Genomic DNA, 23332 nt, shown 5'->3' with positions numbered 1-23332 from the left:
CTGTGCATCGGTTGGAGACATCTCTGAGCTGCTGACCCGTCTCCGCTCGGGATGGTTTCCTGCTGGCCCCACTATGGACTGGACTTTCACTAATATGTTAGATCCACTATGGACTGGACTTTCACAATACTATGTCAGACCCACTCGACATCCATTGCTTTGGGGGGGGGGGGCACATATGCGGTCCTCTCCAAGGTTTCTCATAGTCATTCACATCGACGTCCCACTGGGGTGAGTTTTTCCTTGCCCTTATGTGGGCTCTGTACCGAGGATGCCGTTGTGGCTTGTGCAGCCCTTTGAGACACTTGTGATTTAGGGCCATATAAATAAACATTGATTGATTGATTGATTGATAGTCCAGACAGAATTTGGTGGGTTCCTACAAATTATTTAATTTTGTACCCATCCTTAGAAACAACGTAAAGAGTGGTATTTCTTATTCATGGGATGACGTAACACAGGTAAGATCATGATTTATTTTTTGTCCCCCCATGACCATGTTTGCTAACTTACAAACCAAAACACCTAAACACAACCTCTCTCACATAATGTTTATCATCCGATCCATCTTTGCTTTGCAGGTTTGGTGTTTATTCATGCAAAGGATAAAGGTCAGTGCACTTATTCTGGTGAGCCAACTTTCATTTCAGCGGTCTTTGTCAGAAGAATTTATCCCTTTTGAATTGACATGGAATAACCCCCGCTAGTGGCCACCTGCTCCAGTGAATGTTAATGCACACAAGCCACACACCACATTACTTGTTTAGCAAAGGATAACAGTGGCTGCCACGTGTCTATCGACACCCTTGTGAAGAGGAGTAGTCCAATCGGGTCGCTCTATGCCGCCATGAGCTGCATGTTTAACACCACCACCCAAGTCAAATTAGATTTCTAGCACATCTGAAATGACTTTGCTCCTTTGCTGTCATGACTTTTCTTTGAAGAGCATGCCAGTAATCCCAAAGAACAATAGCCTGGATGGATACGATCACATGTGTCACTTGCTCAAAACGCAATTATAAAACCGAAGTGTACAATTACCCCACACCAAACTTGAGAGACTTCCGTGAAATGACCTTTCAGAGAAAAAGGGAATGCAAAATGAGTGTGAATCGCTCTGGTAGTCTCTCCGGTTGCTAAATGGAAATGCAAAAACATCTCCATGGCCGCCTTTTATCCACAAAAAAATACCTGACCTCTTAATTAACTAACTGACTTTGCACGAAGACGGCTTTTTATACGTACAATCTCATTAGGGACTGCCCTTTTACACTTGACTTGATCTTTGGCCTTAGCTACTTCACCACACTTCTTTTTTGTTATCATCCATTAACATTTAGAATCCAATGAACTTTGACCTTAACTGCCTCTGCTCTCTTGTGTCAGATATAAAATAAAAAATCTGTTTTTTTTTTAAATTAGTGTGCATGATTTCTTTTTTTTGTTTCTTTGTACATACAGTGTTACCTCAACTTACAAACCTAATTGGTTCTGACAGAGCTCTTAACTTTAAACATGTGTGTCTCCAATCAACGTCACACATTGAAATTAATTACAATTGATTTAATTGGTGCTTGGCCCCTCAAAACACCACCATTTTAACATGCAAAATGTTTTTAACAAAGAAAACCAACTTTGTAAAGCATTTGAGCTGCTTCTCCATCAAACACATCATCAACAGCTTCTTCCATGGATACATGTCAACTATTTAGCTACTATTTTAACATCAACGGCTGGCGTTAGGCTTCTCCAGCTTTAATATGGTGCAGACTAGCAGTGCTATGCTTATATTTTCTCGCCAAGTCATGACACGCTCTGTCATGTTTTTTGATGATTTCTTTCTTTAATTCATCACCCACTTCTACTTTTCAGCACTGTCTGTCACACTCACTTTCTCCATTCCAATGGTTGGAAAACAAAGTTATGTCGATCTCTAGCTATAAGCTAATGCTGAATGAATAAGACCAGATGTTTGGACAGATCTTATGGGAGTGGCATTCGCTCCTCCATCTAATGGCAGGCATGCTTGTAAGTCAAATTCTTGTTTGCAACTTAAACTTACCACAGAAATTAGCCAAGAGACAGCTCTTATCTCACAACACTTTTGAATTAAGGTACCTATGTACATGCTGAAATGTTCAAGGAAGACTGGATGTTAAAAAATAACATAACCGTTTACCTTTAACTTAACCCTTGATCGTTGCTAAATCAAAGTTATAGTAATACTTGAAAATCCGTCAAAAGGAAATACAGTTCTTCATTTGCAATAATCTTAGAACTGAAGTTGACAATTATCAACCTGTACTTGTTGGATTTATGTAACCTTAGATTTAAGAAATCATTCAAAATGGATAGGGATCTTGCTTTGAGAGAAATATATGGAAATGATGCATTGCTGGTGAAATGTTGAAGACAAATTGAGCCATTAAGATGTAAACTTTTCAGGTTTACTTTCTGTACTGAGTTGACTTTTGTTACATCACATTTTTGCGGTTGTCCATAAACCAAACACAGTTTGGATCCCGCTTCCTCCATCCAAGTCATTGCTGATGTGTCCTTGGGCAAGACACTTTACCCCACTTTTCCCCCAGTGCCACTCACGCTGGTGTATGAATGTGAATGAGTGTTTGCCCACTTATGTCTGTACTTAGCTTGTTAGCTTCCCTCTTCGCTAGTGAACAATAGCAATTAGTGAGGTACAGAGAGTGGTATTGAGGCTGGTACATATCGGTGTTACAAAAGTAAATTTACTTAAGGGCTGTCAAAGTTAAGGCTTTAACTCAAGCAATTAATCCCAAATCATTATCGAATGAATCATATGTAAACACAGATTAATTTGTTTTGACCGCACAGCTTCCTTACCTTAAAGTTAAAGTTAAAGTACCAATGATTGTCACACACACATTAGGTGTGGTGAAATTTGTCCTCTGCATTTGACCCATCCCCTTGATCACCCCCTGGGAGGTGAGGGGAGCAGTGGGCAGCAGCGGCGCCGCGCCCGGGAATCATTTTTGGTGATTTAACCCCCAATTCCAACCCTTGATGCTGAGTGCCAAGCAGGGAGGTAATGGGTCCCATTTTTATAACTGTGGATGTTTACCTAAAAGGCAGAGCAGTGTTGCTATATAGTCAGTAAACAATGCATACGTCAGTGCAAAGATGAATGAGAAGGTGTGCTTAAAATCAAGTTTTACTTCAGATAAAAATATTTGCATATTATCAACAAATTGAGGACGTATGTAAAACATTTGAAAAATGCTCCTCTATGACATTCTGACAATAACATTGCATGTGTGTGAGAAACTGTTGGGGTCTTTTATTTTAATCAATTTAAATGATACAAACACAAGTAATTTACTGTGATTAATTGCGAATCTGCGATTATTCAAAATGCAACAGTGTGATTAAAAAATGTAATCGATTGACAGCACTACTCCAATTGCAAATGTTGATTTGAAATTGGAGTAGTCTTTTTCGAACCAGTTGTATACACACAGGAAATAATGTACTAAAAAATCATCGGTCAGCTGATATTAGCGATAATTTACAGTCGCGATCGAAAGTTTACATACATTTGTAGAGAACATGTCATGGCTGTCTTGAGTTTCCAATACTTTCTACAACTCTTATTTTTTTGTGATAGAGTGATTGGAGCACATACTTGTTGGTCACAAAAAACATTCATTAAGTTTGCTTCTTTTATGAATTTATTATGGGTCTACTGAAAATGTGAGCAAATCTGCTGGGTCAAAAGTATACATACAACAATGTTAATATTTGGTTACATGTCCCTTGGCAAGTTGCACTGCAATAAGGCGCTTTTGGTAGCCATCCACAAGATTCTGGTTGAATTTTTGACCACTCCTCTTGACAAAATTGATGCAGTTCAGCTAAATTTATTGGTTTTCTGACATGTTCTGACATGGACTTGTTTCTTCAGCATTGTTCACAGGTTTAAGTCAGGACTTTGGGAAGGCCATTCTAAAACCTTAATTGTAGCCTGATTTAGCCATTCCTTTACCACTTTTGACACGTGTTTGGGGTCATTGTCCTGTTGGAACACCGAACTGCGCCCAAGACCCAACCTCCGGGCTGATGATTTTAGGTTGTCCTGAAGAATTTGGAGGTAATCCTCCTTTTTCATTGTCCCATTTACTCTCTGTAAAGCACCAGTTCCATTGGCAGCAAAACAGGCCCAGAGCATAATACTACCACAACCATGTTTGATGGTGAGCAAGGTGTTCCTGGGATTAAAAGCCTCACCTTTTCTCCTCCAAACATATTGCTGGGTATTGTGGCCAAACAGCTCAATTTTTGTTTCATCTGACCACAGAACTTTCCTCCAGAAGGTCCCATGTGACGTCAAATAAAACCTAATTGAGCTGTTGACCCAGCAGATTTGGTCACATTTTCAGTAGACCCATAATAAATTCATAAAAATAAAAAAAACTTCATAAATGTTTTTTTCTGACCAACAAGTATGTGCTCCAATCACTCTATCACAAAAACATAAGAGTTGTAGAAATTATTGGAAACTCAAGACAGCCGTGACATTATGTTCTTTACAAGTGTATGTAAACTTTTGATGGCGACTGTAGCTCCCCAGTCTTCCACAATATTTTCTGTTGTTCATGTGGCCTCTCAGAAAACTAAATGCCCACTCCTGGCCTGTATGATATTACGATACATGTTTCTTTGTATGGAGGTTAATTTGTGTCTTTATTACTCATGCTTTTTTTTGACACTGAATTTATGTAACTTAATTTTTTTGCGTTTGAAATTTGAGAACTGATTTTTTATTTGTTTTTAAATCAAATTATGCTGACAATTTAATTGAAAAAAATCAGTATTTCAAAATTCACTGTATAAAAATTCAGTGTATAAAAATTTCAGTGTATAAAAATTCAGAGTGGGTCGGCGTGGCACGGTTGGTGAAGCGGCGATGCCAGCCAACTTGAGGGTTTCTGGTTCGATCCCCAGCTCCTGCCATCCTAGTCACGTCCGTTTTTGTCCTTGAGCAAGACGCTTCACCCTTGCTCCTGATCAGTGTGTGAATGTGCGTGTGAATGGGTGAATGTGGAAATAGTGTCGAAGAGCTTTGAATACCTTGAAGGTGGAAAAGCGCTATACAAGTATAACCCATTTACCATTTAGAGCTGGAAAATTCAGTGTATAAAAATCAGTGTTGAAAAATTTGCTGTTTGAAAAAGTAAGACTCACTTCTGGTAAAATAAGACTGAAACAATCGATCCTGTCTCAGAGCCAGCCAATGAAGTGTCAAGTTTGAAGTCACATGACACGGGTCTTGCAAAACAGCATACAAAAGCAGTTAACTGGGCTACCTGGGCATAACACAACATATTTAACGTTTCAATGCGGCCCGCTCGATATTTTCAAACTATACAAATGATTCCATTTGTTAGAACCTGCAATTTTTTGTGACTTACAAAGTTCTGCTTCATGCAGACCAGGCGCGAACAGAGTGAGTGTCAAACGGAGGCAGAGTTCTACAGCAAAGTTATGCAGAATAGTTACATTATATGACAATGGGGATGTTTTTTTACCCTTGGCGTTTGTGTTTCGCCGTGATTGTTGCATCTTTGTTGCTCTTGCTCGATTATAAAAGATGTTGATCAAGGAATTGAATTACATGACAGTCACAATGTACATAAAATATAGAATGTGGGATTTAAAATATTAAATATCAACAATAAAACGTTGAATATTGAGAATAAATGAACACTGCTCCTCTACTTCCCAGACCACTTCCTTGATCGACATATTTTATAATTGAGCAACAGCAAGAAAGATACAGCACACTTGGTGAAAAATAAAGGCAAAAGGATAAAAAAACATCCAATTATTCGATATAATATCACTTGAACAGTGATATTATATTAAGGACTCCGCCCACACTGCCGCGTCCTTCGCCTGCATGAAGCAGCGCTTGCTATGGTTACCGTAGTGTTTGGTAAATCTATTAACCTTTGTCTTGTAAACAACACGCTTATGTTTGGTCACATTGTGTATCACAGTCATTTTAACTGCATATCATCAGACTTTATTTATTTATGCTTTATTTATTTAGCACTTTTTTCATGACATGTAGTAACTCGTATGACAGAAGTGCAAATTTTAACAATTGGAATCATTTCTATAGTTTGAAAACATCCAGCGGTCCGTATTAAAGTGTTTATTATGTTGTATTATGCCCAAGTACCACAGTTCACTGCTTTTTTATGCCGTTTTGCAAGACCTGTGTCACGAGACCTCAAACTTGACAGCTCATTGGCTGGTTCTGAAACAGGATCGATTGCTAAAGCCTTATTTTACGGGAATCGAGTCTTGCTTTCTGAAGCAGCAATTTTTTTTACACTGTTTTTTTTTTTTACATCAAATTTTTTCACACTGAATTTTTATACACTGATTTTTGTTCCCACTGAATTTCTTTACACTAATTTTTATACACAGAATTTTAAAATACTGAAACTTTTTTCAATTAAATTGCCAGCATAATTGTATGTAAATACAATCACCTACATAAATTAAGAGTCAAAAAGAAGCTTTTGTAATAAAGACACAAATTAACCTCCATACCCAATTGTCGCCACCTCTCACCTCATACTCAGGAACTTGCTCGTCCTCCACGTCATATGACACCGTCTGGATCTTTACATCCTTCTCTCCTTGCGCGCTTTGGTTGTCTGCGGAGTCCTCGCCCAGCACCGCGTCCTTACTCTCTGTGAAGGTGGTTTCAAAGCTCTCGCTCTTGGAGTCTTTGCTGTGGAGGCTGACGTTGTCCTTACACAAGATCAAGTTTGGTTTGTAGAAGGCCTCCACTGCAAGATGAAGTGAGGTGGCGTCTAGAAACTGCTGAGACTTGTGCTCATCATTAGTCCCGCTGTAGTAGTAGCTCACAAAGCTGTCCTCATGGTACTGCTGGGTTGGGTAGTCGCCACGGTAACCCTGCACGACATGTCTGTTGCTTTTGTCGAGAAGAGGATTCTGGAGCTCACTGAGACTCTCCATGTTGGTCCTGCTCATACTTACAGAGCCCAAATGGAGTTATGGAATGTGTAAGCTGCAATCACAGCATAATGCATTATGAAACTTTCCAAACAAGACCATGCACTGAAATAGATTTAATTACAGGAGTACCTCTTCCTGTTTGTCAATATTCAGCTTACACACGCTTACAAGACTATGCAATGAAATCCCCATCTGTTGAGTGTTTGTCTAGGTGTCACACGCATTCACACGCGCGCACACACACATACACAAAGACACATACACGTATCAGCATGTAATGGAAAATATCTTCTACTGTAATGTAAATCAATATAAATATCAATAATCTTTATTTAACCAGGTAAAAACTCATTGAGATTAAAATCTCCTTTCCAATAGTGACCTGGCCAAGAGTGCAGCAAAATCAAAGTTGCATAAATACATATAAAAAAAACTGAAAACAGCAGCAGTCACACACCTAAATTAAAAATCTATTCATCCATCCATTTTCTACCGCTTGTCCCTTTCAGGGTTGCGGAGGGTGCTGGAGCAAATCTCAGCTGCATTCGGGCGGTAGAATAAATTACTATATTAACATAATAATTATGTAAAATGTTTAAGTAAAAACTACTTAAAAAAAAGTACAATGCCCAGTAGAAACAGTTTCTCAATCCTTTAAAATATAGCAGTGAGTGTGCTGCAGTCAGGTTACTTTGTCTGCTGACTCACTTTCATAGCTGAAAATGTCAAGTATATACAGTAAGCCGATACATACAATGTTTTCACATTGAAGTTCAAACCATATTTTTTGGAAAAAAGACTTGATTGTGCAGGTGTACCTAATGTTATGTCCCGTCGGTGGTACCCGGCCTGTATTTTTAAACATAGTCTGAATAAATAAGTTATGCATAAATGATAAGGCTGCTTGTTCCAAACTAAGTCTTATTAAAAACAAAGATGGCAGAGAGTATATTAGATGTATTCGATTAAGACAGTGTTATTTGTCTTCCTTACCAAACTGTGCAAGAAAAGACAAAACAATTACTTTGAAATATGTTTGCTAACACTATACAGTAATTGCTGTTATAATGTATTTAGTTTGTAATAATTCAAAATACCAGTAAGCCCTCTAAAACAACTTCAAAACCCTCCATCAATGTTTTAAATACATGCTGCAAGTGTATATATAATATAGTAACATACATGTTCATAACAATATGTTAAATATTTACCGTATTTTGGTCATTTTAATCATTGCCGTGACTGATTTCTTCAGCGCTTTTATTTCCGTTTCCCTACCAGTACACTTCTGGCTTCCAGCAACAAATATGTGTTCCCACTTCCTGAAACAAAGGCGTGTGTGTGTTCGTATTATGGTAGACTTGGTAATTGACAACAAAGACGACTATTTTTGGACAAACGAGGATTCACAACCTTATCTTTTTGAAGCTGAATATACAGATGATGAACTATTGCTTCCAAAAGCTAGCACGAAGGAAGGGTGAGACGTTGGAGCAGATGGAAGCCAAGAGAGTGAGGTCGGCGTGACTCAAAGCTGCAAAATGTGGAACTTGAAGCCATGCTATTTCGACATGAATGGAGTGCTTACCCAAATAAACCGGAAAAACTTACCCGGCGAGCTGGACCAAACAATTAACTGTCCATCGAGTGAGTCACACTTTAATATTGTACATAATACACACAGCCCATCACCGTACACTATAGTACATACGCTGTCTGGCTAACTGTGTACAAACAAAACATGATATTGAAGTGTGCCCATGTGTTATACGCCAGAAAAAGAGTTCCTGAGTGTTCACTCTTACAGCTTGGTTATTATGTAGTTTACGGAATGTTCTGATGGTTTTTAAATGTATTTTTAAAGTGATTTAGAGGTAGAATTGATTGATCCCATTGGCTGCATTGCTAGCCACCTAAAACATGTTAGAAAGCGGAAAAAAAACAACTAATAACTTCTGTCTTCTTGTCCCTCATAAATATTGTGAACGATAAGAAAAATTTCAAAAAAGTACAGTTGCTCTTTAAATCATATTCAATAATTATGTCTAACCTACTTACAGTTCACAATACGATATGAAACCATATATTAATCCCAAAGATTATTAATTATTTAACGCATAAACTTTAGGCTTAAATCAGGCTAATTAGAAAAATAAATAATAACCAAATATATCGCGTAGAAGAGACTCATAAACAACAGACGCAAACATTTTTTTAAATAAAATTATGTGCTAAAACAAAAAACAAAAAAGTTTCTTAAATAAACTGTTCATAAAATTAAAGTGCAAATGAAAATACTGCTTCACAACTTTAGTCATACTTTTTGCGGTTAACACACTTCTCTATGACTTTAGCTGCAGACTTCTGTTTGACGGAAAATGTTAAGCTAATGTTAAATAAATATATGATATATTTTAAAAAGTATCTTAATCAATATAAGGGCTGTCAGCAGAAAAATATATGTGTCTGACAATAAATAAATAATGCCTAAAATGTATAAAATATATGTGTCATTTCTGTATCTGTAACATGAGCAAACAAAATACCCTATACCTTATCCTGCAGCACTTATAGGTTCAGAATGGTAAATCATTTCTAAAAATATAATAAAACAACTGCAACAGACTCTAGAATTATGCATCAAATTACTCACATTGAAAAACAATTAATAGCAACAAGACGCATTTAAAACCACTATGCCTCGACTATGTATTTAAGCTCATGTATAGCACATAAAGAACAAGGCAGAGACACACATGTTCCGGCTGGAGAAGCGTGAATAATGAGGACCACAATGATGTATCTGAATGTGAACACGCCCACGCGCGCGCGCACACACACACACACACACACACACACACACACACACACACACACACACACACACACACACACACACACACACACACACACACACACACACACACACACACACGCACGCCAGGAGGCTCACTTATCTTGGACTCTTGTGTGCGCACCTTGCATTCTGAGCCACATAACACAGTCTGCCATTACACACCACGTTACACAACAAAAAACGCATCCCACGAGCACAAATGATCCATTAGACACTAGAAGACGTGCAAGTAGTGTGTGCGTGCGTACTGTACGTGAGTTATACATAAGACATCTCTCCACCAGTTCTTGTTTATTTACCTCTTTACCACACTAACAAACCAACATGTAACAATATCACATCTGATAAAAAAAAAAAAATGCCTGTACTCCATAATGCAAGAATGTATTGTTGGATTTGATACGTTACAATAACAACACGCTATCGTGGGGCTTTTCTGTCATTTTCCCAACAGGAACATAATAAGTAGTCTCTCACCTTGTCTCAAATGTCCTTCTGCATCTTCACTCAGCATCCTTCCTCAGCGCAACTGACGGACTCGCCCGGTTCTGGTCCACATGGCGTTACTTCACATCATCAGTTTGTGAAGAAGCTGCCATGCACGCCGCAGCCTTCACATAAAGCAAGTTTCTCCGAGTGTGCAATGTCTGTGCGTGTGCGTAAGAGCGCTGTGCTGCGTGCACGCCGACAGCTCCATTTTTACGCACAGCCGCACGCTGTGACCAGGCGGCTCAAGAGGATTTAGATGAGAACCTTGGAGCCGAACTGAGTCCAGGAGGCTGCTGGTTTGCTGTGATGTCAAAGTCTCCTCGATGAGACGGTGGCTTTCCTCCCGGCTGCTGTTGCATCATGTGCTTTTTACGCGTCAGTGCTCTGTGGAACATGTGGGTGGATGATCTCCACCGAATAAGTCGCAATCATTACCTGCAGCCAAGGTGGTTATGGTTACCGTTTTAATATACCAGCCAGTATTTTCCAATAATAGTGGCCTCATGTATAAAATACTTTAAAGTCCATTGTGTTTATTATTACGTACATCCATCCATCCATCCATCCATCCATCCATCCATCCATCCATCCATCCATCCATCCATCCATCCATCCATCCATTTTCTACTGTTTGTCCCTTTCGGGGTCGCAGGGTTATTAAGTACAATATATTGATAATTAGGATTCTATCGATACAGATACTGATATCAATATTCCTTGTCGATACCTGTATTCATCAGTATTCTTATTGCAACGATACTATATGTACTGTAGTGGTGTATATACTGACGTGAACAAAATGCATTTTTATTACCATTTTTATTGGCCCCATTATTATTATCCAGAAGAACTGCACACAACGTCTGACGCTCTTTCTTTGAACTTTTGTTGACCAACCTATGTTAAGGCATACTTGCCAACCTTGAGACCTCCAATTCCGGGAGGTGGGGGGTGGGGCGTGGTCGGGGTTGGGGCGGGGGCGTGGTTGGGGGCGTGGTTAAGAGGGGAGGAGTATATTTACAGCTAGAATTCACCAACTCGAGTATTTCATATATATTTCATATATATATATATATATATATATATATATAATACTTGACTTTCAGTGAATTCTGGCTATATATATTTATTTTAATAAATACTTGAATTTCAGTGTCCCGGAGGCTATCCAGTAGATGGCAGTATTGTCCTGTTTAAGAGTGTCACAACATTGCTGTTTACGGCAGACGAACTGCTTTACGGTAGACGAAAACGTGACCGCTGTTGTTGTGTGTTGTTACTGCCCTCAATCATTCTAACGTGATTGGGCAGGCACACTGTTTATATCGTGTGAAAGCGGACGTGAAAACAGACTGTCGCCGCTGTCCCCACTCAGGTCCGCATGGAGCTGGAGGGGGCGTGGCCTCCAGCTACGGCTGAATTCCGGGAGTTTATCAGGAGAAAATTTATTCCGGGAGGTTATCGGGAGAGGCGCTGAATTCCGGGAGTCTCCCGGTAAAACCGGGAGGGTTGGCAAGTAGGTGTTAAGGCAGCACGTTGCACGTCTATCCTCGTCTCCTAATTCCGCAACAACACTTCCTCCTTACTATCCAGATGTGGTACGTTCATGACCATGGGAATTCTGGACATCACCCACCCACGAATACCGACATCAACCCCAACAGGTCGTTACATTATTATTGATTCCTTATTTTTGATTATTCCAAGCTGATTATCAGATCCCAGAGCTGGGCGATGTGGAAAATATCAATAAATCATCCAATCTCGATTAAAAGCACAATTAACGGCTGTTAAAACTGACAACCCGTCAGTTTTAAAGTATCTGTACAAAAAACAAACCTAGGGATTAGTTTAACATTTGAGTAACATTCTAAGTAAATAAACAAAGGAAACTAAATAAGAATACGCACCATAACATAATGTACATTTGTGTTAGAATGCTTTCAAGTACAAGAAAGCACACACAAAGATGCATTAGTTATTATTTCAACACTGGTACTCCAATATTAGAAGCAATTAAGTTGTCATTACCTTACCGATGAAGTTTAGTGGTCTTGTCCACAACTTCCCAACATTAACAGTTGTAGCGGGTGTTTTTCCTCACAGCTTTTGGACAAAAAGTAGTCATCAAATTTGCAAAACAAATATCACCTGAAACGTAGAAATCATTTGGGAACTGTTCGGCTCTGTATTTTTGAGTTAGTGTTATATTTTGAGGTGGCCGTGTGTCACGGAGGCAGGCAGAGGGATGACCCGAGAAGGATGCAGAGCTGTTGGTTAAAGTGCTGGCCCGCCCGGCTCCATGGAGGTGAGTATCTGTACACAGTCCTCGTACAAATGATTTCACCTTTTCCTCTCAATGACAGCATCTCAGTCACATCACGTGAATTTCCACAAATTTCTGCATTACATTCTGTTTTAAGCGAACATTGATTCCGTATGTGATTACAGTGACACGTAAATCTATAATTCTGTTTACTTCCGCCTGTCTTGTAACCGGAAGTGTCGCGGTAAAAAATCAACTCCGATTAGCTGTTCCGCTATTTCTTATGCGCTGCAGCGGCACCTGAATGAATGTGACAGCACTGTGAAGGCAATTCTTAGACTCCAGAAGGTGGGGAGGGGTGCTCAGTATCTGGTCAACTGTGAGGACTACTGTCCTGAGGAACACCCATGGGTCTCTAGCTCCTGTATCCTCGATACATCCCTTCTGCCTAACTTCTACTCTCTCCATCCTGAGAAACCAAGTACACCGCCAAGGGTCGCCTTATACTGTCCTGATCTTGCAGCTCTGCTGCAGCCTGTCTTCTTTTTATTACAGTGCCTGGTTTCTGGGTCACGGGGTGGACCCACCTTGGAGCACACCTGATAATCATTTCCTTCTGACTACTTATGCTCTCCAGTCCATTCACTCTGGGCCAGTAGATTCTTGATGGTTCACCCTTCCAGTTGTGCTCCGCTCCTCTACTTTGGCTCCACTCATGCTTCTCGTTTCCTGTGGATTTGTGTAGTGTTATGTTAACTGTTACTTATCCACACCTTTTGTGTGCAGCCTTGGTTATTCTCCCTCACCCCTTTTGAGTGTGCTTTTGGTTATTATTCCTATTAATTCTTTGCTCTGCGTTGGGGTCCTACACCGGTTAAGTCAACCGTGACAATGACCTCTTAAAACCGCTCACAAAATAATTTATGGCATGTCCGCAAGGCTAACTCGTTGCCATCTATGAAACAGAATAATCTGCATTACCTTATATGTGGCGGTATGGGTTTAATTAAACTCCTGACATATAGTGCGCATGCGTCGATCTAGACGGCCGCTGCTGCAGTTTGCTCCATCTCTGTCTTTTGTCTTTGTTCTTTGTTCGTTTTGTACTTTGTTATACTTTTACATTTACTCTACATTTACTTTTTATCTAGTCGTGCCCTTCTAAAAATGCAATTTAGAAATGTTTTGTTCGTCCTACTGACGGTGGGGACACTACTGAAGAGCTCAGACGGACAACAACAGTGGAGAGGCTCTTTCATCTACACCAGGGAACAGTTGTTAGCGACACCAGTTATTAGCATCCAGCTAACGGACCCGGAGCTAACAAACCAGATCCCGGAGGAGCTACAAAGGACTTATGGAGGTTCTCGTGGCTGTCGAGGGAAAGGGAGACGCTCGAGACAGAAGAGGGCTGAAGCGAGAAGGGAGAGAAGGAGATACAAACCATATCTTCCTTCCGTCGTCATGGGTAACGTGCGGTCCCTAGCAAATAAAATGGATGAGTTGTCGGTGCTTGCCGGTAGTCAGAAAGAATATCGTGAGTGTAGCCTAATGTGTTTTACTGAGACGTGGCTGCACGACGATGTTCCGGATAGTAACGTGTCTATAAATGGGTTTCAAACGGTGCGCGCTGACCGGGACCGAACCAACGGCAAGTGGAAAGGAGGGCGGCTTGCTTTCTTTATTAATAAGAAATATTGTCATCCCGGTCATATCACAATAAAAGAGCGCCACTGTGACCCGAATATAGAGATGCTAGCTGTAGGACTCAGACCATATTATTTGCCCAGGGAGATTCCGCATGTTATCATGATGGCAGTCCCCCCCCCCCCCCTCTGCTAATGCTGCAGCTGCCAGTGATGTCATCCACAGCTCGATAGCCAGACTACAAACCAAGCACCCGAAAGCTCTCATCCTCATCTCGGGAGATTTTAACCATGTCACTATAGACAAATCACTACCCAACTTCACTCAGTATGTCAGCTGCCACACCAAAGGAACTAAGATCCTGGATCTGCTGCACGCAAACATCAAGGATGCGAATAGCTCCATACCACTACCAGAGATGGGCCGGTCAGACCACAACCTTGTTTACCTCAACCCCTGTTATGTGCCCCTGGTCAAAAGACAGCCTGTGACCAAAAAAACAGTGAGAAGGTGGTCAGAAGGGGTCCAAGAGACACTACAGGGCTGTTTTGAGTTAACTGACTGTCAGGTGCTCATGGAGCCTCATGGAGAGGACATTGACGGGCTAACAGAGTGCATCCCAGACTATATCAACTTCTCTGTTGACTTGAATGTCCCATCAAGGACGGTCACCTGCTACCCAAACAAGCCGTGGGTGACCAAGGACATCAAAGCCCTACTGAATGAGAAGAAGAGGGCATTCAATGCTGGTAACAGGGAGGAGGTGAAAAGAGTTCAGGGGCTGCTGAAGACCAAACTCAGGGAGGCCAAGGAGAGCTACAGGAGGAAGATGGAAGGGAAGCTGAAGGACAACAACATGAAGGCGGTTTGGAGAGGTATGCAGACCATCACCGGCCTAAAACCGTCGGGGGTTAGGTGGGTGGACGGAGACAAAGAGTAGGCCAATGAGCTAAACCAGTTCTTTAACAGGTTTGACACAGTGGCTCCGACAAGCTCCTGCCCCCCCCCCCAAGACATGCCAGCCGGCCCCCTGACAAATTCAGCGAACCAATCCATCCCCCCCTCCCCTCCTCACAGCCCCCCAACTCCAATGACTACCTCCCCCCACTTAACACCTCACCCTCAGCCTGATGACCCCCCCCCCTCTCCCAACAACCTGAGACCCCCCCAGTGTGTCTGTCTGCAGAACAGGTGAATACACAGCTAAATAAGTTACAAACAGGCAAGGCTGCGGGTCATGACGGTGTGAGCCCCAGGGTGCTCAAAGCCTGCGCCCCACAGCTGTGTGGTGTACTCCAGCACATCTTCAACATGAGCCTTAGGCTGCAGAAAGTCCCCACACTGTGGAAAACCTCATGCGTGGTCCCCATCCCCAAGTGCACGCGACCCAGCACGTCGAAGGACTACAGGCCGGTGGCTCTAACCTCCCATATCATGAAGACCATGGAGAGGTTGGTTCTGGAACAACTCCGCCCAACAGTCAAGCCCCACCTGGACCCACTCCAATTCGCCTACCAGCCCCGACTGGGAGTGGAGGACGCAGTCATCTACCTGCTGAACCGAGCCCACACCCACCTAGACAAGCCTGCGAGCAGTATGAGGGTCATGTTTTTTGACTTCTCCAGTGCTTTCGATACCATACGGCCTGGGCGACTGGGTGTGAAGTTGGAGACGATGCAGGTGGAAGCCCCCTTGGTGTCCTGGGTTGTTGATTACCTGACTGACAGGCCACAGTACGTGCGACTGCAGGACTGTGTGTCTGACAGGCTGGTCAGCAACACCGGGGTGGTGATGATGAGGAATACAGGGCACTGGTGGAGGACGTTGTCACATGGTGTGGAAAGAACCACCTCCAGCTCAATGTGACGAAGACCAAGGAGCTGGTTGTGGACCTGGGAAGGAGGAGGAGTACTCCGGCGACCCCTGTTTCCATCAGGGGGGTCGATGTGGACATGGTTGAGGATTATAAATACCTCGGTGTACCCATCGACAACAAGCTGAATGGGTCAAAACACGCTGAGGCACTCTACAAGAAGGGACAGAGCCGCCTTTACTTCCTCAGGAGGCTAGGATCCTTCAACATCTGTACAAAGATGTTGAATATGTTCTACGAGTCGGTGGTGGCGGGCGCCTTCTAGTACGCCGTGGCCTGCTGGGGCAGCGGGCTGAGAGCGAGGGACGCAAACAGACTGGACAAGCTGGTAAAGAAGGCCAGTAACATGGTGGGAGTGGAGCTAGACTCTCTGGCGGTGGTGTCAGAGAAGAGAAGTCTAGCAAAGCTCCTAGCCATTATGGACACCTCCCACCCACTACACTCGGACCTTGCGGAGAGAATGAGCACGTTCAGTGGAAGGCTCAGACTCCCAAAATGCAACATGGAACGACACAGCAGGTCCTTCATACCGACAGCCATCAGACTGCACTGTAAAAAAAAAATTATGTAAAAAAACGGTAATCTACTGGCAGCTACAGCTGCCAAACGAAAACCATAAAATTAAAGTAAAACATTGTAAACCAAATAATGATCAAAAACATTATATTTACAGACATTTTCATGAAATGTTTTGCGGAAAAATATCGTCATTTTACAGATTTTTACTAAATTATTAAAATCAACAACCTTTTATAAAGTGACGATGCAAACAGTTCTGCAGAAAAATACCTTTATTCTACAGAGTTTTTCCAAATTATTACGATCAAACACCTTTAATGAAGTGACAATGCTGGCAGTTCCACAGAAAAATACCATTATTTTACAGATTTTTACTGAATTGTTAAGATCAACCATCTTTAATAAAGTGACAATGCAAACAGTTCTGCAGTAAAATACCTTTATTCTACAGCTTGGGTGTCAAAATTTGGCCCGCCGTGTAATTTCACTTGGCACTTGGGCCGACATCAATTACAAATACTTACCAAGCCTCCCAGGTGTCTACCATTCTTCAGCGCCCCTCCCGATAAGTGTCAGGTCTGCTATTCGGCCAATCCAGCAAGTGCTGGTTCAGTCACATTACATGTGCGGAATTTGCACCACACATAAGGGAATGCAACGCATACTTGATCTTCAGCGATACAGGTTACACTGACAGTAGCCGAATAAATAAACTTTAACACTGTTAGAAATATACGCCACACTGTGAATCCACACCAAACAAGAATGACAAACACATTTCGGGAGAACATCCGCACGGTAACACAATATAAACACAACAGAACAAATACCCAGAATCCTTTGCAGCACGCTACAAGGTGTGTGTGGGGTGGGGGGAGGTTTGGTGGTAGCGGGGGTGTATTTTGTAGCGTCCAAAAAGAGTTAGTGCTGCAAAGTGAACAGAAGTCGCACAAATCTTGTGACTGGGCTTGAACGATGTTAAAATGGATGTAAAGCGGACGTGACGATAGCTCGTAGAGTACGTTAAATGTTAATTTGTTCAACCTTGGCCCGCGGCTTTGTTCAGTTTTAAATTTTGGCCCACTCTGTATTTGAGTTTGACACCCCTGTGTTCGATTGTTAGTATGGATATAGACAATTATATAACAAGCTACGTATTTAATGAAAGATAAATACTGTAATTTTACATGAATTTGAAAGTAATTTAAGAAAACAGAAAATGCTATGTATAATTAATTTGGTATTTTTCTGTAAAAAAAATAGAAATATACATAGTTTGTCATTACTGGCATATTACTTAAAATAACAGGTGGATTGTTTATTTACAGATAATGTCTTTAATTCTACAGTTTTATAAACTATTTAAAAAAATAGAACAATTACAGTAGAAATTACTGTAATTTTACATGAATTTGAAAGTAATTTAAGAAAACAGAAAATGCTATGTATAATTAATTTGGTATTTTTCTGTAAAAAAAAATAGAAATATACATAGTTTGTCATTACTGGCATATTACTTAAAATAACAGGTGGATTGTTTATTTACAGGTAATGTCTTCAATTCTACAGTTTTATAAACTCTTTAAAAAAAATAGAAAAATTACAGTAGAAATTTAGAGTAAATTAACCATAAAAATTGGATTTTTTTTAACAGTGTGTATAATGCATATGTTCCTTCTTGACTGCACTTAAATGTAGAATATATGTAGAATATATTTATATTATTCATATATTATATATTATATATATAATATGTTATATATATTATATTATTTGTTATTATTATTGTCTATTTTGAGCGAACTGTGGAGCTGAATTTCCCCCAGGGATCAATAAAGTACTTTCTATTCTATTCTATTCTCACTCATCAAGCATTTTCACATAGGTCCTTGGATGCAAATTGTTTGGGCATCCCTGATTTAGACTCTCGTGTGGTGTAGATCAGTGGTGGTGTTTCAAATGTAGACTAGAACCTCCGACGTCTGCTTTAGCCTGATCACTGATTGTATAACAACTTGCTACACCTTTCAGGTAATGATTAATCTGCGTTTATACATGATTAAGGTAATCATTCTTGTGCTTAACGTGTTAACTTTCCAGCCCTTAAATAGATACAACAATCTAAGGCAATGTATATATACACTGCTCAAAAAAATTAAAGGAACACTTTGAAAACACATCAGATTTCAATTGTGAAAAAAAAATGTCGGATATCTATACTGATATGGACTGTTTAATGTCTCAGGAACAAAAGGATGCCACATCTTTTGATGGAAATACAAGTTTTCAGCCTATAGAGGTCTCAGTATATAGACACTCCAAAAATCAAAGTGAAAAAATTATATGGCAGGCTCGTCCATTTTGCTTAAAATTCAATTTCTGCAACTCAAAATTATTTTCAATATCTTGTGTGGCCCCCACGTGCTTGTATGCATGCTTGACAACGTCGCGACATGCTCCTAATGAGACGACGGATGGTGTCTTGTGGGATGTCCTCCCAGATCTGTGTAAGGGCATCAGTGAGCTCCTGTAAAGTCTGAGGAGCAACCTGGCGGCGTCTGATGGACCGAAACATCCAGAGGTCCCAGAAGTGTTCTATCGGGTTTAGATCAGGTGATCGTGAGGGCCATTCAGTTGTGTCAATTCCTTCATCCTCCAGATACTGTTTGCATACTCTTGCCACATGAGGCCGGGCATTGTCGTGGACCAGGAGGAACCCAGGACCTACTGCACCAGCGTAGGGTCTGACCATGGGTGCAAGGATTTCATCCCGATACCTAATGGCAGTCAGACTGCCGTTCTCTAACCTGTAGAGGTCTGTTCGTCCCTCCATGGAAATGCCTCCCCAGACCATCACTGACCCACCACCGAACGGGTCATGCTGAATGATGTTGCAGGCAGCATAGCGCTCTTCTTGGCTTCTCCAGACCCTTTCACGTCTATCACAGGTGCTCAGGGTAAACCTGCTCTCATCTGTGAAAAGCACAGGGCGCCAGTGGCGGACTTGCCAATTCTGGTGTTCTATGGCAAATGCCAATCGAGCTCCACGGTTCTGAGCAGTGAGCACAGGGCACACTACAGGACGTCGTGCCCTGAGGCCACCCTCGTGAAGTCTGTTTCTGACTGTTTGGGCAGAGACATTCACACCAGTAGCCTGCTAGAGGCCATTCTGTAGGGCTCGGGCAGTGCTCAACCTGTTCCTCCTTGCACAAAGCAGCAGATATCGGTCCTGCTGATTGGATGAGGCCCTGTCCAGCTCTCCTAGAGTAACTGCCTGCCTCCTGGAATCTCCTCCATGCTCTGGAGATTGTACTGGGAGACACATCAAATCTTCTTGCAACAGCACGCATGGATGTGCCATCCTGGAGTAGTAGGACAATCTGCGCAACTTCAGGAGGGTTAAAAAATCTCCTCATGCTCCCAGTCTTGATAATGACTCCAGCTAAAGCCAACACTTGTGGAAAAACAGTTAAAAAAGATCAAGAGGGAGGAACTTGAAATGGCCTCCACCTGCAAAACCAGTCCTGTTTTGGGGGCCATCTCGTTGTTGCCCCTCTAGTGCACCTGTTGTTAATTCCATCAACACCAATGCAGCTGAAACTGATTAACAACCCCCTCTGCCACATACCTAACCAAAACTTTATCAGAAAAGTGCAATTGAATTCATGCCATAGCCTGATAAAAACTGTTACATTGTAGATTGTCACTGAATGCATCAAAACTATGAATGAACACATGTGGAGTTATATACTTTACAAAAAAAGGTGACATAACTGAAAACATGTTTTATATTCTAGTTTCTTCAAAATAGCCACCCTTTGCTCTGATTACTGTTTTGCACACTCTTGGCATTCTCTCAATGAGCTTCAAGAGGTAGTCCCTGAAACAGTTTTCACTTCACTGGTCAAAAATAGGACTCAGATGCAGAGTAGGGATCAATCCGGCAGGCTTTTATTTTGAAAGCTTATTTTCACCTCCAGAGTCAGGGCAAGCCAACATAGGCTATAACCTGACTAGTCGGCGAAAAAGGTTCCACAAAAAGGAACAACCGAAAATCACTCCGATAGGAGACAACACAAAAACAATAACAGACTATACTTGGCGCAGGATATAATCTATGAAATTTATCATGAACAAAAAACACACCAAAAGGAGGGAGAAACAATGGCTATAAAACTTCTACACTGTCTCTTATCTAAAAAAGGTAAACAAAAGATGTCACTCAAAAATTTGAGGAAAAGGAAGAAGTGTAAGAAAAAACTGAAAACTCACCACTTCGGCTGCAAAACTAAATGACCCAAAATCACTCTGCTGAGGAGGAGAAAAAGAAAACTCAAAATACCAACAAGGGAATTCAGGATCAAGATATTCAAACAAGAGACGAGGCAAGGCTTGGACAGGACTCTAGAGAGGCACGAACAAACGAGACAATCTGGCACAGAACAAAGGGAGGCGTGGGCTTTTAAGAAACATGATGGTAATGGGGAACAGGTGGAAACAATCAGGGATCAGGGATGACGTCAGACTGATGACACAAAAGAAAGGGCAAGTGACCTGAAACGAAAAGTTACTTTTCAAACTAAAACATGCAATTCACAAGACAGAAAAAACCAAGACAAGACATCCCTCACCACGGTGTGACAACTGGTGTAATTGAAGCTACCATTTATATACATATAAACAACATATAAAAACATTGATATTTGTAAAATTAAACATAGAAGAGAACTATAAGATATCCATCTCACAATGATTGAATCAATTCCATATTGATATATTTTTGATCAATCCACACACATTTACTGATTGAGCAATGTTATTGACAAAGCTCAGAGTTCGAAAATAACCCAAATATTTGTTAAATAGTCATAAATCCTCTAACTGTTAGTGTCTGTGTATGTGCAGTGTTAATCATGGACCAAATTGCACCATGATTCACTTGTAAACCGACCTTTTTGGTTGTCTCAATGTATTTGGTATAGATTAAAATTTGGAGGATAGCATTCTCACTTGACCAAACAAACCCTACAATCAAAACACTTATATTAAAGTGCTTGTTTAAACTAAATCAAACTTGATGAACACATGTTAGTTTAGATCCTACAAACGTACGATCCCCTTTAAAATATTCATACATGTATACAACGTATCGACTTGTTCGACATCATCAGATCCGGTTGTAACTTGTTAATGTGGGATCTTAGTGCCTTTGGTGCCCTTGCATACAGAAGAAGATCACTGTCTATGCTTTGAGCTGTTAAGATGCTGTTAAGATGCTCTTATATGTTACATTATAGTCGGGTTGACATTGTAACTGTGATGATACATAGCATTGTGGACTTGAAACGATCGCTGTCAGCAACTTTTTAAATGTGGTTGCACTTTTATAGACCTTTAAAAAAAAAAAAACTCCCAAAAAACTGCAATGTCAGAAAAAGAAAACGAGTTTTATATGGTCACTGTGGCACAGCAAAAACGTTGACATTTTTCCTTTTCCTTTCTCTGCCTCACTATTTTCCCTACCTGTACCTCCATGTAGTATATCACTATCCTACTACTCTTTCTCTTTGTCTTTTGCTCCCTCCCCTGTTGTTGGTGCTTCCTGAGGTGCGACCAGCAGACACACATTGCTCCTTCATATTTACTTGCTTGTTATTGGTGGCGGTAAGGCCGTTGTTACTGTCATCATGGGACAGGGACATGTGGTCAGGGGAGGCAGATAATAATTTAAAACAATACAAAAAACATGAAATAAATATTTAGATATTTATCTATTAAACTGTGTTATCAATGTAATTTCTGTATGATTCAGATTTTATTTAAAGGGGACTTGTGATGATTTTAATTCTAATATACATTTCAAACACTTCTTTGTGGTCTAGACCAGTGGTTCTCATACTTTTTTTTTAACCAAGTATTACCTCAGAAAACATTTGGCTCTTCAAGGACCACCATTTAGACCAACCCTAAAATACAGTAGCGTAGTAGGCCTATGTAGTCATTGAAAACAAGGCAGAGGTTTTATTTACAATAAATTTAATATTTTGGCCACTGTAACAATATACACAGTTTGAACAGTAACAGTGTTTGAGTGTAGTAAAAAAACCCACTGTACTTTAATCAAGTGATTCTTTGACGTACTACTAAATGGAGCCTGCGTACCATTAGTGGCACAAATACCACAGTTTGAGAATCACTGGTCTAGAATATGTATTGTGTATGTTTTGGTGTGAATTTAACAACAATTTAGCTCCCTAGTAATTTTTTGAGTCCGTCAGCAAGATGTTTGATTGTGGTTGTGTTCCCTAACCTGACTCTCGCCAGATCCTTGTAGTTCGCTGAGCTCCACACAAGGATCTAGGAGTTCTCAATAGGAGATGTATTGATGATAGTTTAATAACTTATAAACGCATGCTTACCTTAGCTAAAGCTAAATATTTCTCAAATCTCATCCACCTCAACAAAAATGATCCTAAATGTTTGTTTAGTACAGTAGCATCGCTAACCCAACAAGGGACTCCTCCCAGTAGCTCCACCCACTCGGCAGATGACTTTATGAATTTCTTTAATAAGAAAATTGAAGTCATTAGAAAGGAGATTAAAGACAACACATCCCAGCTACAACTGGGTTCTATTAACACAAATACGACTG

At 40.8% G+C, this 23332-nt stretch overlaps 1 protein-coding gene across 5 annotated transcripts in view; it reads right to left on the bottom strand.

Moving 5' to 3' along the window:
• LOC133646668 (synapse differentiation-inducing gene protein 1-like) overlaps nt 1-10775 on the bottom strand; it is a 105389-nt gene extending 94614 nt beyond the window's left edge. For 3 of the 5 annotated variants that reach the window (XR_009825330.1, XM_062042286.1, XM_062042287.1), the window contains exons 1-2: nt 10364-10775; nt 6619-7081 (exon numbers count right to left, since the gene is read on the bottom strand). Coding sequence is in view for 4 of the 5 variants with exons in the window: in XM_062042286.1 (XP_061898270.1) it covers nt 6619-7044 (426 nt within the window). In the remaining variant the exon portion in view is untranslated. Of the gene's footprint in view, nt 1-6618; nt 7082-7158; nt 7311-10363 lie in introns of those variants that run through there. The other 2 variants (XM_062042283.1, XM_062042284.1) reach the window with 2 other exon arrangements.
• Nucleotides 10776-23332: the final 12557 nt, after the last annotated feature.

Source organism: Entelurus aequoreus, linkage group LG03, assembly GCF_033978785.1.
Source record: "Entelurus aequoreus isolate RoL-2023_Sb linkage group LG03, RoL_Eaeq_v1.1, whole genome shotgun sequence".
NCBI lineage: Eukaryota > Metazoa > Chordata > Actinopteri > Syngnathiformes > Syngnathidae > Entelurus > Entelurus aequoreus.
The sequence above is the reverse complement of the archived record's forward strand: the minus strand, read 5'-3'. Positions and strand labels throughout refer to the sequence as shown.